This window comes from Cyprinus carpio, chromosome A12, assembly GCF_018340385.1.
Source record: "Cyprinus carpio isolate SPL01 chromosome A12, ASM1834038v1, whole genome shotgun sequence".
Lineage (NCBI taxonomy): Eukaryota > Metazoa > Chordata > Actinopteri > Cypriniformes > Cyprinidae > Cyprinus > Cyprinus carpio.
This window is the reverse complement of record NC_056583.1, coordinates 19,634,923-19,655,971: the sequence shown is the minus strand read 5'-3', so window position 1 is coordinate 19,655,971 and position 21,049 is coordinate 19,634,923. Positions and strand designations below refer to the sequence as shown.

Below are 21,049 nucleotides of genomic sequence, written 5' to 3'. Positions count from 1 at the left end.
ATAATACATTACTATTTCATAATTATAAATATGTTTAATATAAGTATAATTAATGTGTATAAAATCGTGAGGATATATGATATGTAGTTTTAAATTAAAATAAATGCACGGCAAATACAATCTCAATATATTAGGCTGCAGTTGTGGATTTGGTTGTAAATTTCATATTGGTCCTTAAGAGGCAATGGGAAAGGGGCGAAGCGCAATCGCTCATGCTGATACAAGGAGGCGGGGCGCTGTCCCTGAGGCAGCCCGCGGGGGCGGGGTTGTGGGCGGGGCGTCGCCACACACAGTCAGAGGACAGTCTGGACGCTCTTGCTTCATTAGTGCGCCATCGCGCTTTGAGCAGGCAGTACGTGAAGACGCGCACGTCAGGATTCCGCGTTTTTTGTCCAATTCAACTACTTTTGATTATCTATAAACGTGTGATTGCAACATAAAGCTGTTAAAGTTTATAGGATATTGGAAACATTTGTCAGGCTGAGTCTGTGTTTTGTTATTATTCACTTCTCTTTTGTTTGGAGTGTGATTCCATTGAACTTGGTCTATTGTTGTTGGATGAGAGGCTCACCTTGGCATTGAGGCTCCTGGGATCCAATACAACGGAGCAAACAGTGGTAAGACTTTACTCTTTACACAAATTAATTTCTTTGTGCGACATATTCCAGAAGGTCCCACCAGAACTTAGAGATACAATGAAGCATTTGCTCTTCAAGTGTCTTACAATGATAAGAGTTTTCATACAGAGCTTTCTCCTATCCTGCAGTTGAAATAAATTGCCAGTAAGACAGGTATCTCATTCATTTGAATTTCAAATTGGCTTCACAACTCCAGGTGGTCCTAAAGAGAGTTTTACAATTTTAATGCGTCAGTGCTCAGGCATTCCTCTACTGTGTTTGCTTTGTGGTGTGTCTATGACCATAGTGTTTCTCTATTTTAGGCTTATTTTAACCTACAATTTCTGCATTAAATAATTAACTGCATATATACATTGTTAGAAGTGTATTTCTAGAAGAAAATAAAAATATTAAAATATATTAAGTGGTAATAAATTATTGTAATAATTTTTATTAATAACTTTTTGGAATAATGTATTTAATTATTATTGGGCTTATTTTATAGAATTTGATATTTGAAATGTGTGCCATATGTATTTGTTTTTCTTGTGGCTTTTTATCAGCTATTTGTGGTACACTGACCTTTGGCTTTTTTTTTTAATTGTTCCTATTAAATCAGTTAATTAGAGCTCTTCTGTTTTACAGCCAAAATTATTTCACCAAACTTATCTGCATTTTACCTTTCAGATTGAAGGTTTTGTATGCTACCAATACACACAAGTGTGAAAATGAGTTAGCAGTTAACAAGTGATTGCTAATGCGGGTCTTTGACATGCAGAGTGTTGGGATTGCAAACTAAAAGGAAAAGTCATTCGTATAGTGGTGTTAAATGCCAGGTTGGAGCTTGGATCTGATGTTAGACCGTTAACTTGCTACTTGCTTCAATTGAAGAAAAAGTGGTAGAATTGTTGCACTTTAAACAGAATGAAGTGTTATGTAACTGCTTGGATGATTGAAAAGTCCACGTTGCAATGAAACAGGAATCCAGTGAAGTATTCCAAGAACCTCTTGTGAATTTCCAGATGGATTTCCCATACATTGTCCTGAACCTATTGGTCACATCTCTTGCATAATACATATCGGTCAGAAGGTTGCATTTTCACAGTTTGTTACACTAACGGCCCAAACTGTTGTTTGCACATAACTGGCAAGCACTTTGATATTGTTAAAGGTTATCAGAGTGAAACTGATTGACCCTAATGGGTTGTCTCAACAGCACAATCTACTTTTGGGTATCCTGGGTTGATTTTTTTTTTTTTTTTTTTTTTTTTTTTTTTAATAATAAGTATGAATGCAATCTGTTAAAGAAGAAAATGAGTTTCAATTGAGTTGCTCAATGCATCTGAGCAAATAAGTAACACCAAAACTTAAGTGATTTAATTAAATTGATAAATTGAGTGCTGTGTGGTCCAGAGCATTGACCCTTAACCTTTGACATTTTTGTCATTCTTGGTATCAATATTTGTGAAAAGGCGCATTAGTGTCTCTGAGAAATCCTGCAGCCAGAACTCTAAGGTCAGTATCTGCCCGGAGAGACAAAGTGATTTGCTGTATACCTGGAGTCAAACTCATTTTAATATTTCAGTTAGCAGAGTAGGCAGGCAGAGAGACTTTTCTGGTCTAAACTGTAGCATGGGAGATGTAGGCCAAGGTCATAGTGTGTGTGTGTGTGTGTGTTTTAAAGCCAAGCTGCTAGATGGATGGATAAATGCAGTGTGTTCTTTTTCCACTCTTTTTTCCCCTCATTTTCTCATTCCTCCTAATTCTCTGCCCCCCTCACTTTGCAGCCCCACTCCCTCTTTTCTGTCACTTTTAAAATGGGGTTTCATTCATTTTTCAGCACTTTAAACAGATACTGTGTTAAAGAGTGACAGTGCCTTTACCCCAAAATGAAAAACTTAAAATTATTAGTCATCTGATGTTATTCCAATATGTGATTACATAGTACTGCACGATTTGGGGAAAAAGTCTAATTGTAATTTTAATTTTTTTTTTCTGATAAAAATTGCAATTGTGTTTTAAAATACTATTTAAAAAGCTGCAGGTTTGCTATGTCTGTTTGTAGGGCATAATTTGACTGTAAATTAGGCCTATATTTCAGTATGGCTATAAAATAATTATAGTAGTTGTAGTAGTGGTACTTTTTATTATACGATTAAGGAGTATTTCTATTGTAATATTTCAGAATAAATAGTTGCAAATAATACTGTTTTATCTTACAATACAGCTAAAACATTACAATACTTAATTTCTTAGACACTGGATCATCTTATGAAGAAACACAGTGGCGTGATTCACTCTGAAACACAAAGCAGATGCATTTAATAAATTAAATTGCAGAGATTTGATAACTGCACTAAGCCATATCACCATACCTGTATGCTGTTATTTTTTTTCCTTCGAACAAGGACTATAGCTGTTAAGCTTCAAAATGATCAAAAAAAAGTTTCAGAGTGGAGCAGCCTATTACATTGTGCTAATCAGATAAAAAAATAAAAAATAGTTTGTATAAGTATACATTTTTTTGATTTCATGTTGACTTGAAATGCATCAGCAGCATCTTGCTCGATGCTTGTGTGTGTACAGCTTTAGTGAGTAAGTGTGTATGGATTTTCAGCTGGCTGCCTTCCCGTCCACTGTTGATGCGATTTATTTGCAGCACTGAGCTGTGTGTGTGTGTGTGTGTGTGTTAGAGACTCACATCGATAGTATGAATGATTCTTAGTGTACGAACATCACTGTGACCCTCTTGTGACTCAGCAACATGAGTCAGTTGTGCTCTCAGACAGCCTCTTGCCCCCCGTGATGTAATCAGCCCAGCTGTCGACACACTCTACACGGGAGGTCGGATGTCTGCATTCAACCAGGGGGGCTTTGAAAGCTTAATCTTTCTAAATTTAGCCCACAGGTTCGTGTGTATGTTTTTCGTTATGGTGGTTAGTTAATCATGGGTGTTCCTGGCCTTTCTAGATAACTGAACTTCAACACCCACCCATCCCCATCCAGTCTGAGTCATAGATGTTTGCCATTACTTTTTCACTGAAGTTAAAACACCTTAGGTCAAAGCTATAGGCTGTAAGAATTAAATTCAATACCAATATTTTATAATACTGGTTATTAGGGCTGTGCAAAAAATCGAATACGATTTTCACGCGCATCTCTTCAGTAAAGACGCTCCTGTAATTAGTAGTATATCTCCAGCACGTGCGTTAAGATCAGGGTTGCCAGGTTTTCACAACAAATCCTGCCCAGTTGCTTCTCAAAACTAGTCCAAAACTAGCCCAATCGCGTTTCCAGGAGGTTCCCCGATAAAAATTGCATCCCGGGGTTAAAATATACGTTTCTTGGCAGGGTTGCCTAACTTGCCTTGGTAAAATTCTCATTTTAGGGGCTAAATACCACGTTATTGGTATTGGGGTCGCTTCAACCCGTGAACATGAAAAACAACCGCAGACTTGGCAACACTGGTTCAGGTGGAGCGGCATTTACTACACAGAGCCGTAGTCCACCGACAAGCCACATAAAATCACTTTCAAAATCGACAAAGAATCGCCTGCGATTTTAAAATCGATTTTGTGTAGATTGTCAGTGAATTACTGCTCTTTGTAGTAAATGCCAACCAGTGTTGCCAAGTCTGTGGTTGTTTCTCATGTTTAATGGGTTGAAGCGACCCCAATACCAATAACGTGATATTTAGCCCCTAAAATGTGAATATAACCAAGGCAACCCTGCCAAAAAATGTATATTTTAACCCTGGGATGCAATTTTTATCGGGGAACCTCCTGGAAACGCGATTGGGCTAGTTTTGGACTAGTTTGAGAAGCAACTGGGCAGGATTTGTTGTGAAAACCTGGCAACCCTGATCTGAACGCACATGCTGGAGATATACTACTAATCACAGGGGTGCATTTACTGAAGAGATGCGCATGGAAATTGTATTCGATTTTTTGCACAGCCCTACTGGTTATCCTGTCAAACCATCGTTGAACTATCGTTCAAATGTTTGTGGTCTGTGATATTTTATAAAATGTCTCTTATGCTCACCAAGGCTGCGTTTATTTGATTAAAATACAGTAAAAAAAAAAAAAAAAAAAACACGGTAATATTGTAAAAAAAACTACCTCTATTTAAAATTATTTTTTTATTTTAATATATTTTAAAATATAATTTATTCCTGGGATGCTAAACTGGATTTTCAGCAGCTATTATTCCAGTCTTCAGTGTAACATGAACCATGATCATGAATGAATAGAAAGTTCAAAAGAACATTATTATAGAGTTCAAAATAAATTATTTGTTACATTATAAATGTCTTAAATATCGCGTTTGATCAATATAATGTGTTCTTACTGAATAAAAGTATTATTATAGTATTTTTATAAATAAATTTTACATTTCTTTAATTATGATTAGGCTAAGTTTTTATATTAGGTTTAATATTATTGTGATGCAAAATTCGCTTTTGAGCAGCACAGCAGGCTATTTATTATACAATGGCAGGAAATAGCTGTGAGATATTGTTAGCATTTATTTAGAAAACTTGGGAGAACTGTATTGCATTCATATCAGAACTCAAGGGAAAGATAAACTATTTTAACCACAGCTCTTGCCAAGAGTCAGTATTTTTGCACTGTCTTCTCTCCTCATGAACTTGAATAAGACGACCCAAGTTCTTTGCATCAAGCCCAGCTGAGGCCTCAGGAATCTGACATACTAGAGGCACAGAAGCGTATTCCTCTGAAACCGAACCTCCTGCAGTCCTACAGGCTGACCCCACTGACACCAGGCAATGAGCCAATTCTCCTGATTCCAAGAAGACCAAAACCCTGTAGCGTCTCGTCCGTAGGAACTAAGAACTCTGTCATACGACCTTGTTTAACTTTCTGTTTAGTTAACTATAGTGTAGCTTGCAGTCTTTATTAACTGAAGTGATATCAATCTGTGCTGTTTTCACAACTAAGGAAGCTATATATATATATATGCATTCCTGGAAAATGATTCACTTTCAAACTCAACGTTTTGAATAAAATCTCGACCAATGGTTAAAAGTTGGCAAGGTCATGACCACCCACAGCTCATTAACTGACAGCTGCAATCTGATTTGCTTGTAATTTTCTTCCATTTTGTTCACTTCACCAACTGTTTCAGATAAACCTGCATCTAAATGGCTCATAAAACCAAAAAGAACTGTGGTTGATCATTTTAAATTACGGTCTTTTCCATTTCTTGGACAGAATAAGTTGTAGAGTGGACCAGACTTTATCCTGGTAGTCAAAAGCCTTGACGTGAGACTTTGGTAACTTTAACAATAGGCATTAGCAGTAACGTTAACTAACCATTGATATTATAGAAAAAAATATTGGTGGACTAATCATTTTGATAACGAACTTGTTTCTTCACATACTCCAGCCTGAAGTGTTGTGCTTGTGCTTAAGCATGTGCTTAAGTAACCTTTGGTTTAAAGATGAGGACTGTCAAGTTTCAGACTGAGATTCATTGTTTACCTTATTTCAGCCTCCCTCATTTTTGAGATGACAAAATCATCAGGGTTTGTTTTTTCTGTTTGTTTGTTTTGGTTTGTTTTTATAGCGTTGAAAGGTGTAAAACTGGTTTAATCATGTACCAGCTAAAAGATACTCGTTTGAGCTGAAGCCAGGTAATTTCTCTAAAGGTTGAGCTGAACATTTTTGGAGTGACAGTATCGGCATCACTCCCTGTCAAAGTGGCTCTCAACTTTTCTTATTTCTCTTTAAGTGCAAACCTCTAAGCACATTATTTCTAATAACTAGTTGGGCCACATTTCACTCAGATTGCCTTGTAATTTAGTAGCCATTTTCTGTGGGATTTAGCCCTTTGCTCTTTTGTATTGCATCTAAGCTGGTAAAGCTACCATTAGTGTGTTCATCACCTTTATTGACCTCCAATATTTCCTGATAGTTTATCAGTGTTGGTCAATAATGATGCTTGTGTTTATCCTGAACTAGATAACGCCAGAGCCAATAATGGTAATCGCCATAATTTCCAATGCTATTTTGTGTGGACACTTGCTTGTGGTAATTTTTTTCACAGAGTGAGAAAGGAAAAACCAGTCTCTTCTTTTATGCTTTACATTCTCTTATGCTTTCTCTCTCTCCATTGCTCATATCTCTCTCCATCACTCACTTTTAATCAGTTTCCTTCTTTCTCTTGAATAGAGTAACAGGTGGTCTCCCTCAAGCATGTGGCTGGTGAAAAGGAGGAATTATTTTCTCAGTTAGTGTCCATTCCCATTTCAGATGCTCTTGGCTTCACTTGAGTAATCCAATATCCTTCTAGATCCATAACATATGCCATCTGTCACTAAGTGTCATTATGCTCAAAGTAACCCACAAATGTGGCCCGAATTCATGGACACATTACCCATGCATATGTGGAAAAATCATGTGTGGTCTCTAGAATGTTTATATTTCCATAGATTACTAGCAATTTAGCAGTTGTGTTTCTTTCAAAATAGACCAACAATTGACCTTTTGACTAAGCTCCGCCCACCTTCTAGTCAAACTTGCCATAGAAATGAAGTGGTGGCTTCTGTTATTTTATTTGTTGTATTTTATTATGTGTATGTATTATTTATTTTTCAACCTGCTTGTTCATACAGAATTATAAGGAACCTGTCCAATTGAAAACCCTTTGTTTTGTTTTATTATTATTATTATTATTATTAGTTTGTGATGTAGGCAGGCTTTCACAAAATGAGCAAACTATCACAATTTCAAAGAGAATATCTTTTGAGGTTTATTTTGTAGCTATGGCCATATTAGATGCATTTCTGCTCTTTTTGTTTGTGAAGTGGGATTGGCTCATACTTCAGATGATTGTTTCTTCGTTAAGCTCTATTTCTGTGGCCTGTTTATTTAAGTCTATTGTGATTGCTGTGACTTTACTTCCACAGATTCAGTGTCTCTGAGGGCAGACAGATGGGCGTTTTCAGAGGCCTTGTCCTGTGGAGGATCACTTTTATATGCTTCAGTAAACTCTGACTGTAGGTCAGCGTGTGTGTTGAAGGTAGAGTGTTATATTGATTTGCACAGACATGCTTCCAATTTTTTTTAAACGACAGGAATCAGTCATGGTCTTTTAGTGTTGTTGATTTCAGATTAAGTGATTTAGGCAGCATTTAACACAATTGCTAGTCTGGAAAATAATGCCATGGTGATGCTATTGAAACTACATTTACCAAAGGCACTGCCTGTACTATCATGCTAAACACCAAAATACAGTAGTGTTGAGTTATGTATTAACCACCATTGTCATCGTCATTGTTTTCTTGGCAACCAAGGTAAATGTTTGTGATGGTGACTGAGCATTTGATCCTGCTTTGAGAAATAGTTCTACATCACTGAACTCTCAGATTTTCGGATTCTCTTCTTTTGTGAGCAGGAACATCTGGTTTAAGGGTGTAAAGAGAGACTTGCTAAAGCTGAACTGTACTGACAGCTGTATGTTAACAATAGTTAATTGGTATTTCGTCATTGCAGAACAGTTGGGATTGTCTAATGCTTTGTAGACAACGTCAAGTCAAAATTACTGTAATTATGAGTTTCTGACTAGTAAAACTTGAAGTCTTTTTCAGGCTTTTAATTATAAGGTAGAAAGAATTTAATAAAAAGCTCCAATTTCTTGTTTTAAATGTTTAAGGTGGTTATTAGGACTGGGCGATATATCTAACAATATGATCATGCACATCTAGTCAGTAAATCTGGGTAAAACAGAGCTGTAGATCACTGACAAGCTACGCAATATCGCGATCATTATCGAAGACGATTCATCTGCAATAATGAACACGATATTGCGTAGCTTGTCAGTGAACTACGGCTCTGTCTATTAAATGCCGCTCCATTTAAAAGCAGGTGATGGCGATTTAGTGGTCTTTTTTTTTTTTTTTAGGGTTTTGTTTTGGTAAAGAATATAGAAATAAATAAATGTGGAGATTAAATACTTTTCTGTCAACCGAGCAACTAAGCTGCACATGGATTCGTTTGGTGTTAAGACCTGTTAACATGGTAATTTTGACATGAAGTAAATGCACATAGGACTAACTACATAATCTAACTATTTAAGACTCTAATAAAAATATTAAACTAAACACCAGCTTTCATTTAAGTTCAGCGTGACTTCAGAGATATGCTGAATTATGTAGGCTATTAATGAAAACAATTGCTTCTTGTGTTTGTGTAAAACTCACACAGCAGTGAAGTTGTATATGTGTGATGTTCCCAGTAAGTTTATGTGTGTTTCAGGTGCAAATGATTATGGGAAGTCTTGTTGTGGGCTTTGAGATTGTATTTTTAGGCCATTCAGACTGAATTGTTTCAACTGAAAACTATTCAGGAGTATTCGGTGGTTTCTCTGTAGATGTATAATCTGGTTTTGTCTTTGAGACCAGTCTTAGAAATTTCTCAGTTTAGGATGTGAACAGTGTGAGTCATTAATAATTAAATGGTGCGCGTTTGGGTTTCTCAAGGTCCTCTTGTATTGTTTTGTTGCATATGATGATGAAACAGAAAGTTGTAAATTATAAACCTTTCTTTTCATGGTGCTGTCTTGAAAAATGCTGCTCGACTGGTGTTGTCTTGTGTACCTGTGAAGAAAATAGTTTTGAAAGACGTGCTTTATAATGTCTGTAATGTATAACACAAACAACCTGAGCCTCCTTCATCAATGAATCATGCTGTAGACATGTTTATTGGCACACACATCATGTAGAGAGACCTACAGAAACAGCAGGATTGGTGAAAATCTTTTTTTAGATTTCAGCAGTATTTCATCTCGTCTAAACTGGTTCAACTTTTGAACCCAGACAGAAAAGATGAATGACCAGAAGTTGTCCAAAGTCTGCATTTCACAATTTGAAGCTGTTTGAGAAGGTCAGATGAGAAATTTCCTCTTTAGGCCTATCTGTTGATTTGAGCAAAGTGCTTCATAAATTGTAGCTGTGTGGAGAACTGAGCAGGGTGGAGGAATACAATGGGCCACAGATGGGGAGAGTGGGGTAAGCTGTGCCACTTTTTACATATTACTAAATTACAATATTTAGTAAAAATAAAAAACAAACTGTGTGTGTGTGTGTGTGTGTGTGTGTGTGTATATATATATATATATATATATAATATATATATATATATATATATATATACACACACACACACACACACACACATATGTGTGTGTTTTTATATATGTATATGTGTTTATATATATATGTATATGTGTGTTTATATATATTTGTATATGTGTGTTTATTTTTTTTTTTATTTATTTTTTTTTTTACTTAAAATTCATTCTGAGTATTAATAAGAGTATTTTTTTCTAAAGTGGGCCCTTTTTCTAAAGTGGTCATGTGACATAATTACTGCACAGATTGTTAGAATAAGGACTTACCCACTCTCTCCATCAAAACTGTTCAGAGACATGTAACATTGGCCTCATTTTCTCTCTGTCTAATGAGATGTTGGATGGAAATGCCCTACGAGGACTGTGGCCAGCCTGCTGGCGCACCGTCACGTATCGCCTCTGCCAAGATGGCACCACCCGATGTGTGTCTGCTTTTCTTCAACACTCTCACGCTTGTGTCCCAGACACACGGGCCCCAAGACTGCCGGCAACACCCAAGGAAGATACAGCACTGCAGGGTCTCTCATTCTCATTCTCGTCTGTGCCGTTTGGAAAGGGTTATGGGGCCTAAATTCCAAGCAGACTTAGTTGTTCAAACCAGATTATGATGTTTGCATTTTTAAAATCAGTTCTTATTTGCTCTCTTCTAAGCCTGGGTTTGACGTTTTCTGTTTGTATATGCAGAATTGCACAGCTGTGAGAGGTATGTTGGCTGGATCTGAATCCATGGGCCTTTGGCAAAAGAAAACAGCAGGAATGTGGAGTGGAAAGGATGTAGAAAGTTAGTCATCTACTTAATTAGTAGGGCACGTTCTGTCCGTGATTACAGAGCTGCAACGTTCACCTTGCAGAAAAGTGACTGACAAAGTAAAATGTGAGCCGTAATAGTTGTTTTGAGGAAAACATAAAGCTTATAGAGGTATATTGTTAAATGTTAAGTCAGACTGAATGGTTAAAAGAATTTAAGGTGTGTTTGTGTGTGGCATATGAGGCCTCGCTGGTTTAAACACGTTTTTTAGTGTTTTCTGCCTTCTAGTGTGTAATCCTTGTGGTTAGTTTTAGCATGTTTGGCAGAGAAACTCAAAGCACAAACACACACACACACACACACACAGTATATCTGTTTACCCCGCTGGCTGCTGAATGCCGAATAAGCTAATGCATAATATCCTGCCTAGGCCAAGCCAAGAGAAAACTTTCAGAAACTAGACTGGGAGGCTGATAGTATTACTCTGCACTGTGGTTGAACTCAGAGTTGGTTTGTTTGTTACTTTGTCCTTCAGCTTGTCGGAGTTATAATCTGTTAATGGTACTGTAGTAGTTTAATCAAAAAATTAAAATACAGTCCTCATTTATTCATTCTCATGTCACTTCAAACCTTTCTTTCTTCCTTTTGAACACAGAAGGTGACTTTTTAATATCCTGGTCATCATCCTGGTCATTCGTTTCAGTATTATGTAAGTGGACGAGAACTGGTGCTTTCAAACTTGAAAATGATTTTAAAAAAGCACCATGAAAGTAGTTCATCAGATGTAGGTGACACATTGATATGTAATAATAGCTTTGTGTAAAGATCCAGACATCCACCCTTTTCTTCTCTGATTTGTAAACAAACCATTCAATTTTTTGAAGACTTTGAATATAAGACAGTTTTATGCTGCTTTGTGTATCTTTTTTTTATCCTAAAAAGCTCCAGTTGACCTTCATTGTGGCACAGAGCAACCAGAACAGTGTTCAAAATGTTTGCTTTTCATACATTACCACATAGCTAGAAGCGTTAGGGTCTTATTTCACTTGCTTGCTGACTGTGTATCAACACAGTGTCTCTCTTGTTGGAGCAAACGGATATACACATTTATATTTATCATGTTTTTCTAGAATTTTTATGGGTGTGAAAGGAAATTCTATTGGTTGATTTGATGGGTGTCTTCATGTCTTCACTATATTTCTATCTGTTTGTTTACACCTTACATCTGTGTCTATATGAGGCCTCAGGCTTGTTAAGGGGTTAACAGGAAAAACAGGTTGTAATTGTAGTCAATAATAACATCTAAAAACTGTATGGCTCTTTTATACTTTCAACCAGTTTCTGGTTTCAATGACATTTTCCTGTGAATGTTGTTTGAGTACCACTTTGCTGCAGTCATAGAGGCCTACATTTAACCTTAAATCAGGAACTACAGTATATTTTCTACAGGAAGTGTGATATTTAGTTATTTAATAAAATGCCATTTTAATGAAATTTTCCTTTTAAATTTTTAAATACAAGGCATGTTAAAGCCCCAGGAGTTTAATAGATGAAAAAAATGTATGGCTTCATTGAACAATTGCACACACACACACACACACACACACACACACACACACACACACACACACACACACACACACAAAGAACACATAGTACTACCTTGTTTTTTGAACACTGCTCCGTTATGATATAATGGAATACAGTGGTCTGTTTTCTTTATGGTCCGTATTTTTTTCCCTTTTAGGACATCTCCCAAATTTTTTTTTTTCCCCATATTTTGCTTTTATCTTGATATGTTCAGCTGTTTTGTAGAAAGTAGAAAAACACAGACATGGGAATCTAGAGTTGATGCAATGCATTCACATGCATGTTTGAGGTGTAAAGAAGATGTTTGTATACACTAACAAATATTTGGACATGTGAAAAGGACCGTGTTTATTGCAATAGGACCCTACCAACCACCAAGCGGCATGGAATTAAAAAAAAAAAAAAAAAAAAACATTTTGATATTTTACATCTGCTACAGAAAAAATAAAATAAAATCACATTTTAATTATTTTCTGGCAGATAGCAGCAACATTTAGAATGAATGTGTATCACACCATGGTGTGGATCTCTTGCATTGGATCATGAAGATGAGTCTCAGTGCAGTGATGTACTTTCTATAGTACGTCTACCCTCACTTAAGTTTACAGTATAATATTCAAAATGCTTAATAGCAGCCAAATCAGCTGTATTGATTGTTTATGGCTGGTTTGACTGCTGTTAAGAATTTAACATGAGAGACATTGTGCCAGACAGACAGGAATCCTGTGTGTTTTACAGTTGACACCAGCAACATCTCTCAAGAGCCGATACTCTTAAAGGGATGTTAAGCCTTAAAGAGATTATCTAATGTGTTGTCCAGACATTAATCAAATGGTGTCTGTGCCTCAATCCTGCTGTCCTAGATCTCAAAGAATCACAGGCCGGTTCTGCATGTTACAAAGACAAATTGCTTTTGGTACAAATATAATTTTAGAGCATCTCGTTCAAGTAGTAACTCCCATTCACTGTACAAGCTATATAATGAATGAGTGAATGAATGAATGAATGAATGAATGAATGAATGAACGAATGCACGCACAACATTGAGATTTTTCTTATTTGAAAAACCAAATGGTACATTCTTTTTTTTTTTCTTTCTTTATTGCTTTGTTAATTTACGCTCAAATTATTTATTTATTTGCATGCTCAATTTTTTTTTTTGTTCTCTTGCATTAAGTATTTTATTTATTGACATTTATTTACTTAGTTTTATTTTATTTGTTTGATTGCTTATTTTATTACTCTTTTGCATACTTTTTACTTTATTGGCCACATGCCTAAAGCACATGTAAAATTTAGGCTAATATGTAATTTTTTTATAAATAATAGTAAACAATTAAAACTGTGATTAAAACAATTAACTTAAGGTCATGCTGTAATGTGAATGGAGACATCACTGACAAGGTTACAGTCATTTAGTCATGTTTAAAGCGTGCCTATATTCTTATATAATGTATAATGTCATAGTCATTCATTTTTGCTTAAATAAAGAATGGTAATGGGTTCCAGAGTTTTGTACTGTGATAACAGAGAGCTGTTGTTGTGATGGAAGAATAATTAAGATGTTTTCCAGAGCACAGTAGCATCCTATTTAATAAGTAATGATCACTCTTAAAAGATTAAAACAGATCTATGAATAAAAGTACAGTAACATTAAGTGACAGCTGGCGGTTTATTCAGTGGAGCGTCTCATCTGATGACTTCCTCCTTTGTGGTTTGCATGAGATTACACATTACGCAATAGATTGTGACATCATGAGTTAAAAGCATGAGATGAATGATTCTTGTGGTAAAGATGTGAATCATTTATACCATGATTGCTTTATTTTCCTTGGTCCTAATCTCTCTTTGTGCATAAAAGTGCATTAAATAAATCCAGCTGTGGGTTTGATGGCCACATTCATATTCAAACCCCAAAATATTTCTCAATTTTTAACCCACAATCCAACCCTTGTTTTTCTACCATTATTGCCATAAGGGCCTCCTGCCAGATGAGACAGACTAATATATTTTTTCTTGTGAGAGTATTGAGTGCTTCATACTTCGGAATGTTGACGAGACTCCTGGTTATCCCGGTTTGGAGCCTGTGAAACGAGGCCCTGCAGATGTGTGCTTAGACCCTCACTGAGTATGATCACGAGGGTCTGAGCAGCCATGGATTTGTAGGTCTCCAGTGAGCGCCGATATGTACACACATGGCCAGAGGGGGAGAGAGATCTTTAGCTGGAGTGCTGTCTTTCAGAAGCTGTTAGGATTTTTGTACTGATGTGTAATGATGCTGAACACAAATGGCATGCTCTGAAATCCCCCGAGTGGAGCTGTTAATGAAGCGTTTAGATGTGATGTGATTGCTGGAAACAGGCATGAACAGAACCAAAGACTCTCTGTATTTTTGTGAAGATTGGTTATTCAATTCATGACATTTGACAACACAAGGTGAATATGTATAAAATAATAAAAATGATAAATAATATTATAATAATATTACAATTCTATTTATTTTTATTAATCAAAACTATTGTTTTAATTACTCCTATTTTAATTAATTTATTTATTTTGTCATTTAGCTTCCAATTTCCATTGCGTCAAATATTATGGAGATTATGGATTCATTTTTTTTTTTTTTTTTGTTGTATTTGATTAGATTTTTTTTTTAAGTCAAGGTAGACTATATATTTTTAGATTTGGGTTTATATTTGTTTTGAAAGGTATGGTTTACTAATTTAATTTTAAATTTAGTTTTTTTTTTTTTTTTTTATGGATCACAACTGCTTGAATTTAGTAGAACAAACTGAATTAATTGCATAATTCTATAACATGTTTATAGCTAACCAGTTGAATGTATTGCAATTAATCATGCCTCCTATATACAGTCCATAACTGGGGATTTTCCTACCATTGGAGCAATAGAGCTGTTCACTTGTGATTTATGACATAAATTTTCAGGCCAATCCAGAAGGCTAATTCTGCATGGGTTCACTTGGGAAGATTTCTAGCGGTTTTCAATTTATGAGTAAAATTAGGTCTGAGGTTATTATTGGATTTTCACATTTTGTTCTACAACATGCAATAAATAGCATATAGTCATACCTCAAATGGGATTTTATTTTATAAGCAAACATTGGAAGAGCTATAATGTTAAAATATATAAAATAGTGTATCATTTTATCATTTGAATCTATTGAAGTCTTTTTAAAGGACTTTACCATCTCTATGTTCTGATGTTTAAAATGCCCTTTTCCTTGATTCTGTTGATTTATTTGATCAAAATCCTTTAGGGCCTATTTGGGAACTATAGGCTGTCATGCATTGCTGTGCATGCATGCAAACACACACAACACATCTATCTAGAGACCTCAGAATGGGGCGATATTCTGTGATTCAACAATGAGGTCAACCTGCCAGTGGGCAGAGCTGAATCCTCCGCAGGGACGCCCAGTTCTTTGACTCAAGTGGAGAGCTTATTGTTTATCAAACCCTCTTCTGTTCTCTCACAGCTACAGTCGCTCAATGGGCTTTTGTTGTCAGAGATGCAAATGTTTTGGTGGGGTGACGTGTCTTTGGAATATTGTTGCCTGGATCTCATTCATCCAGATAGCATGCACACAAGTCAGGGGTGGCTATGAAGTCATGTTTGAAAACACTGAGAATTGTGGACAACTGTCAAGACTGTAACAAGTAGTAAATTGTTGATATGTTTCCATCGTAGTTTCAGAGAAATCAGACATGTCTTTTTTAGGATTATGTTTGTTGAACAACCCAGTGTCTTTGATCATGGTTTGTTTGAGGGATTGGGGTGTCTCAAGTCTTTTGTTTGCTGTTGGTGGTCAGTGAAAGCTAATAGGCCTCCCCTGTGTAAAGAAGCAGATAATCAGATTATTAAACCATAAATCACAGCGCCCAGCTGGGAATCAGAAAGTTCAGTGAACTCAATGATTAAGAGTACATGAGGATACAAGATGATACAAACATCATTAGTCTTCCAAGACATGAAAAAATATTAGCTTTAAGAGAAAGGAGAAAAAACTGCAAAGGAAAAAGTGGTTTCAAATAGAGCTGGGAATCAAGAACTGGTTCTTGTTCAAAATAAAATAAGTCCCATTTAAAAAAAAAAAAAAAAGAAATAATAATAATTACAACATAATTACAAAAGTAAATTTAATATATTTTATAAAGCTAAACATAATGGTATTCTTTCTTTATTTGCTTATTTTATTTATTTAATTAATTCCTTTTTGCTTTATATTCACATTATCTATTTATTTCTGCATGTATTTATTTTTTTATTTGCTAATTTTACTTATTTACATTTGTCATTACATTACATTTTTATTTATTTGAAATTGTCAGCGCCAATAGCCTCATGTTTAGTGTGTCGACATACAGCGCAACTGTGCTCACGGCGACCCGAGTTCGATTCCTGTCTCGAGGTCCTTTGCCAATCCCACTCCCTCTCTCCTCCCAGTGCTTTCCTGACGTCTCTCTCTACTGTCCTATCTATAAAAAAAAAATGCATAAAAAGCCTATAAAAATAAAAAAAACAGTTTTTGGAACCTCTATAAATGATGCTGTTCCATCAGTGGAAGAATGCAAGAACCACCTAAAACCATGTATAGCCATTTTCTTAATACTTTTGTTTAATTGTGTCTGTGCAAATGAATCAAGTAGCTTTCAAACACTAAATGCAATAAATGCAAACCAGTAATTATGGGAAAAAGAGTTTTTATGTTGTTGATTTCAAGAGCTGTTGACATTTTGAAATGTTCTCATCATTTGACACCAGCCTCCTAAAGACAATAAAAGCAGTAAGAACGTGATCCAAATTGTTAAGTGGAACTAGAACCTTTAAAGTCCAGTTACATAGAAAAAAGGGAGGAGTGTTTAAAAAGGGTGAAAAATGCAAGCCAGTTGTCTGTGGAAAAGGAAAAACTACATTGTCAGCACTAGGCCAGGAAGGAAGCAGCTGCAGTGGAGTACAACAAAGAGTAAAGGTCTAGATTTCCTCATGATATAAGACCCTGGCACATACTACAGAGAATTCTGCACTGGATGGAGTTGAATTTAAAAAGAAATGCAACTCTTTACAGCTCTGAGCTCCCAGGATCCTCTGAGCTCCCAGGATCCTCTGAGCTTATGGTTATGTAATCACAAAGTGAATGTGGATTTGGAAAGAAAGGGGATTTGTGACTTTGATTTGTGCCTTGGACCACATTACTACTCGAAATCTGCATTGCAACCTTTTATTTGTTTTCATTTTTACAGTCTTTGTCTTATTTTTTTAAACAAGGCCACTTCTTGTTTTGCTGTACTCAAATAAAAAAAAAAAAAAAATGTTCTTTTACTAAATTAAATTGCAGCTACTATCCAAATATAATAGTATGTATTCACAGGTTGAAAAGAGGAGTCTTTTGTGTGCTTTTCCAGGATCTTTTTTTAGAGTGCTGATGTCCTATGCCAGTATTGATACTAACATATTAATAAAAGTCAATAATAATAAGGGCCTAGAATTTGGTGTGCAATGTGTGTGGTTTAATTCCAGCTTTATCTGTTGAGTAAACAGAAGGTTCACAAGTTCATAGCAAAGAGTTGGATGTTTTCAAAGTTTTGATGGTGCTAAAGTAAATCCTTCAGTAACAGGAGCTCCGTAAATCAATGCTTGTGCAACTTGTCACCCTTTCATGACAGCATTTCTTCCAAGAACAATAAAAAGGCTCGTAGATGGAATATGAATTTATTTTCCGACCTCTTACACCTCTTCTTTCTGGTGTTACATAATATTTCAAGTGCCCCCCCCCCCCCCCCACACACCCCAATTTTCCTTTATAATTAATCCTTTAAAATAAAATGGGACATAAATTTAATGTAATGTCACATAGTTCAAAATTCCAAATATCATGTATAATTCCAACCATTTCTACTTGTAACATATTCCATCAGCTGACAGTTCAACTCAAGTTCTAAAATTGAAAGAGAATCTCAGATTCAGTAATAAAATGTCAGCCTTGTAATAAAATGACATTTATTGTGTCTTTTCTCTTGTATCATAGGTCTAATTGCAGATGTTGAAGGCTGGACCACTATGCTTTAAGGATAAAAATGGCCATGTGTCCTGGATTCTTGGAAGAATTTTCATCCTGACCACTGTCCTGGATCTACAACGTCATAGGAAAGAGTGACTCATCTCTTGGCAAAGAAAGACTTTGGTGATTTTATTTTTCTGTGGACAGTATTTGAGAAGTCATCATGCCTATTCTGAAGCAGCTTGTGTCCTCGTCCTCCCAGTCGAAACGGCGTTCTCGTGCTGACCTGACTGCGGAGATGATCAGCGCACCTCTGGGAGACTTCCGTCACACTATGCATGTGGGTCGAGGAGGTGACGCGTTCGGGGACACCTCCTTTCTTAGCAGCCGCTCAGGGGAGCCACCAAAAGAGCCGGAGGTACAGCAGAGCTCACCTAAACAGAGCCTCCTTTCTCGTACATTCCGAAGCAGCAAGCGCTCACAGTCTGCCAATCGTGACAAGCTTGACAAATCCAAACTGGCGCCCCCTGGTGGTTCGCCGAGTTATGTAAAAAACGCAATCTCACTGCCATATTTGAATGACGATGACACCGGACTAAGTACTGGAATCCACTTTCCTAAGAGTGTGTCTTCAAGTCCTTTAAAGAAACTTCCAGAAGACGGCGTAAAGCCACTTAATGGAGCCACGGCGTCCACTGTATCAGACTTGGAGCTGGACGAGAGGAATTTTGGAGAGCTGACTGACTTGCGTCCATCAGTTCCTTACACCGGAGGCATGAAACACGCCGAGTCCATCATGTCCTTCCACATTGATCTGGGTCCCTCCATGCTGGGTGACATCCTGTGTGTGATGGACAAGAAGGGCATTGACGATGACGATCTGGGATTTGAAGAGGGGAAAAGTAGTGAGGGACGCAGCTCGCCGCCCCAAAGCCCTCCCAATGAGGTGGAAGAAGAGGACCCTCTTCCTCCAATCCGGCCCCCACGCCAAGGGTCAGGCACCAATCCTTACACTCCAGAGCTCCAAACCAGGAACCATCAATACCTGGACAGCTGTTCCCTCTCCAGTTCAGGGTCCACCATGCTGGATGAAAAGTCCCACAATCAGATGTATGAGGGGAACACAAACAACATCAAGTACAGCTCACCTCGAGTTGAAAACGACAGGGACTTCTCCTACATGGATGATGATGACGATGACGAGATTAGGGTGTAAAGTGAACTGTAAGGTGCCAGAACAGTCTTTGCAAAGACTAAAAGAAATGGCGGAGGTGGGTTTGGTCAATTGGTGGATGTAAAGCTCATACGCTGACTTGGAGGTCTGATTTTATAATGGGAATGAAAGGGAAAACGTATGTTTTAGCCCTTGCTAAAGGCTTTTTCACTACATTTTCTACATCAGGTATATAAACCCTCTGTTACTAGTGACTTTAACCAGAGCCACCACAGCTGTGAGAGGAATGTGCTTGCGTGTTTGCATATGCCTAGGCGAGGGAATTCCATTTCAAATGGTAATTACGGTCTCGTGAGTATCATTAATGAATTCCAGTGTTGACCACTTGGAATGCTGATACAGGAGGTCTGTGTGGATCCAAGCCTCACATTTTCCCATGATCGACGCAGTACTCTTGCTCATGCCTTTAAACTCTGAAAAATGCTAACGCCAACAGTCTTAAGTTTCTTACTGTGTGTTTTACAGCTTTTGATTCCATCTTTGTTATACCCTAAATTTTGCCTTTTATACAAAACCATAATGTTGAGATGATTGGAATACCATACCAAAAACGTGTTTGGAGGTTCAACTGAACGCTTTATCTCTGGCATATGTTACCTTTTTCCCATCGGGAGTTGTTTATGTAGTAGCTCTGGACTTTGTCATGTGGTCCATGCATGTTTAAGAGGATTTCCTGTCAGGTTTCATGAAATTCTCAATTATGGAGATTTCAGATTGATGGGATGCAGAAACTGAAAGCAGAGGTTCCATCACATACTAGTAGAATCAGTCCATGTGGAACCAATTGTCAATTTGTGTGTGTGAATGAGGATTGATGTCAAGAGAGCTGAGGAGTGTGTTATTTGATTATCATTGTATAGGCTCAGAGATGAAGAGTGTAGCTCTCTTATTCAGAGTCTAACGTAGTGCCTCGAACTTCAAACTGTGCTCATCAGCAGAAGTGGCTCTGGGGGGTTTTCATCTCTGAATGACTTTTATAGTTCTTTGTGTTTCTGTATTCAGGTTTGAAGAGAGATCAACACCCCATGATGAGACTGTAACTTGTATAGCCACTCTGTGAGTTAGTGCCATACCCTTTGCATTAGTTAAATGTAGACAGAATTGTACTTTATTAAAATTCTTTAACATGTATAAAATGAGCAAACTCGATCCACCATCCAATTTTATGTTACAGAGTTATGTAAAGCTTTCACTATTTTTCCTTAAAGGTGAAGTATGTAATTTCTGCACCATCATCAGCACTAAAATTGAATAAAAAAAAGAAGCTATAATTTTTTTTTTTTCTTTTCCTAGTTGGAATCTTTACATAAATTGCAATTCCATAACAACCAATCGTGAGAGTTTGAAGGCGGGGCTATGCATTTGTTTGACCAGTGGCAGTCTGGTAATGTTTGAAACTTATTTTTGAAATTCTGTTTAGTGCCACAGAAATTAAACACTTCATATTTAGGTCTCTATTACGAGACTTTCACAAACTATGCTAACAGCAAATTTGCCCAAATACTGGCAAGATACTTAACACTATTACAGGCTGTGGGTTTACCACTGAAAACATAAAATAATTACCATTTATTAAAGCTAGTATTAACTGTTCATTGTGCACTTTGGGAATTGAGATTTTTTCCCCCCCATGACACAAAGTTATGTTTTGGGGAGATAATTTAAAAGCTTTCTTCTCTTGATGTAT

At 36.7% G+C, this 21,049-nt stretch overlaps 1 protein-coding gene across 1 annotated transcript; it reads left to right on the top strand.

Moving 5' to 3' along the window:
- The first annotated feature begins 323 nt into the window (after positions 1–323).
- On the top strand, positions 324–20,630 carry LOC109048118 (cdc42 effector protein 4-like). Its single transcript, XM_042768020.1, has 2 exons — positions 324–617; positions 18,156–20,630. Exon 2 carries the CDS (start codon positions 18,352–18,354, stop codon positions 19,342–19,344), a length of 993 nt encoding a protein of 330 aa, XP_042623954.1. The 5' UTR covers positions 324–617; positions 18,156–18,351; the 3' UTR covers positions 19,345–20,630.
- Positions 20,631–21,049: the final 419 nt, after the last annotated feature.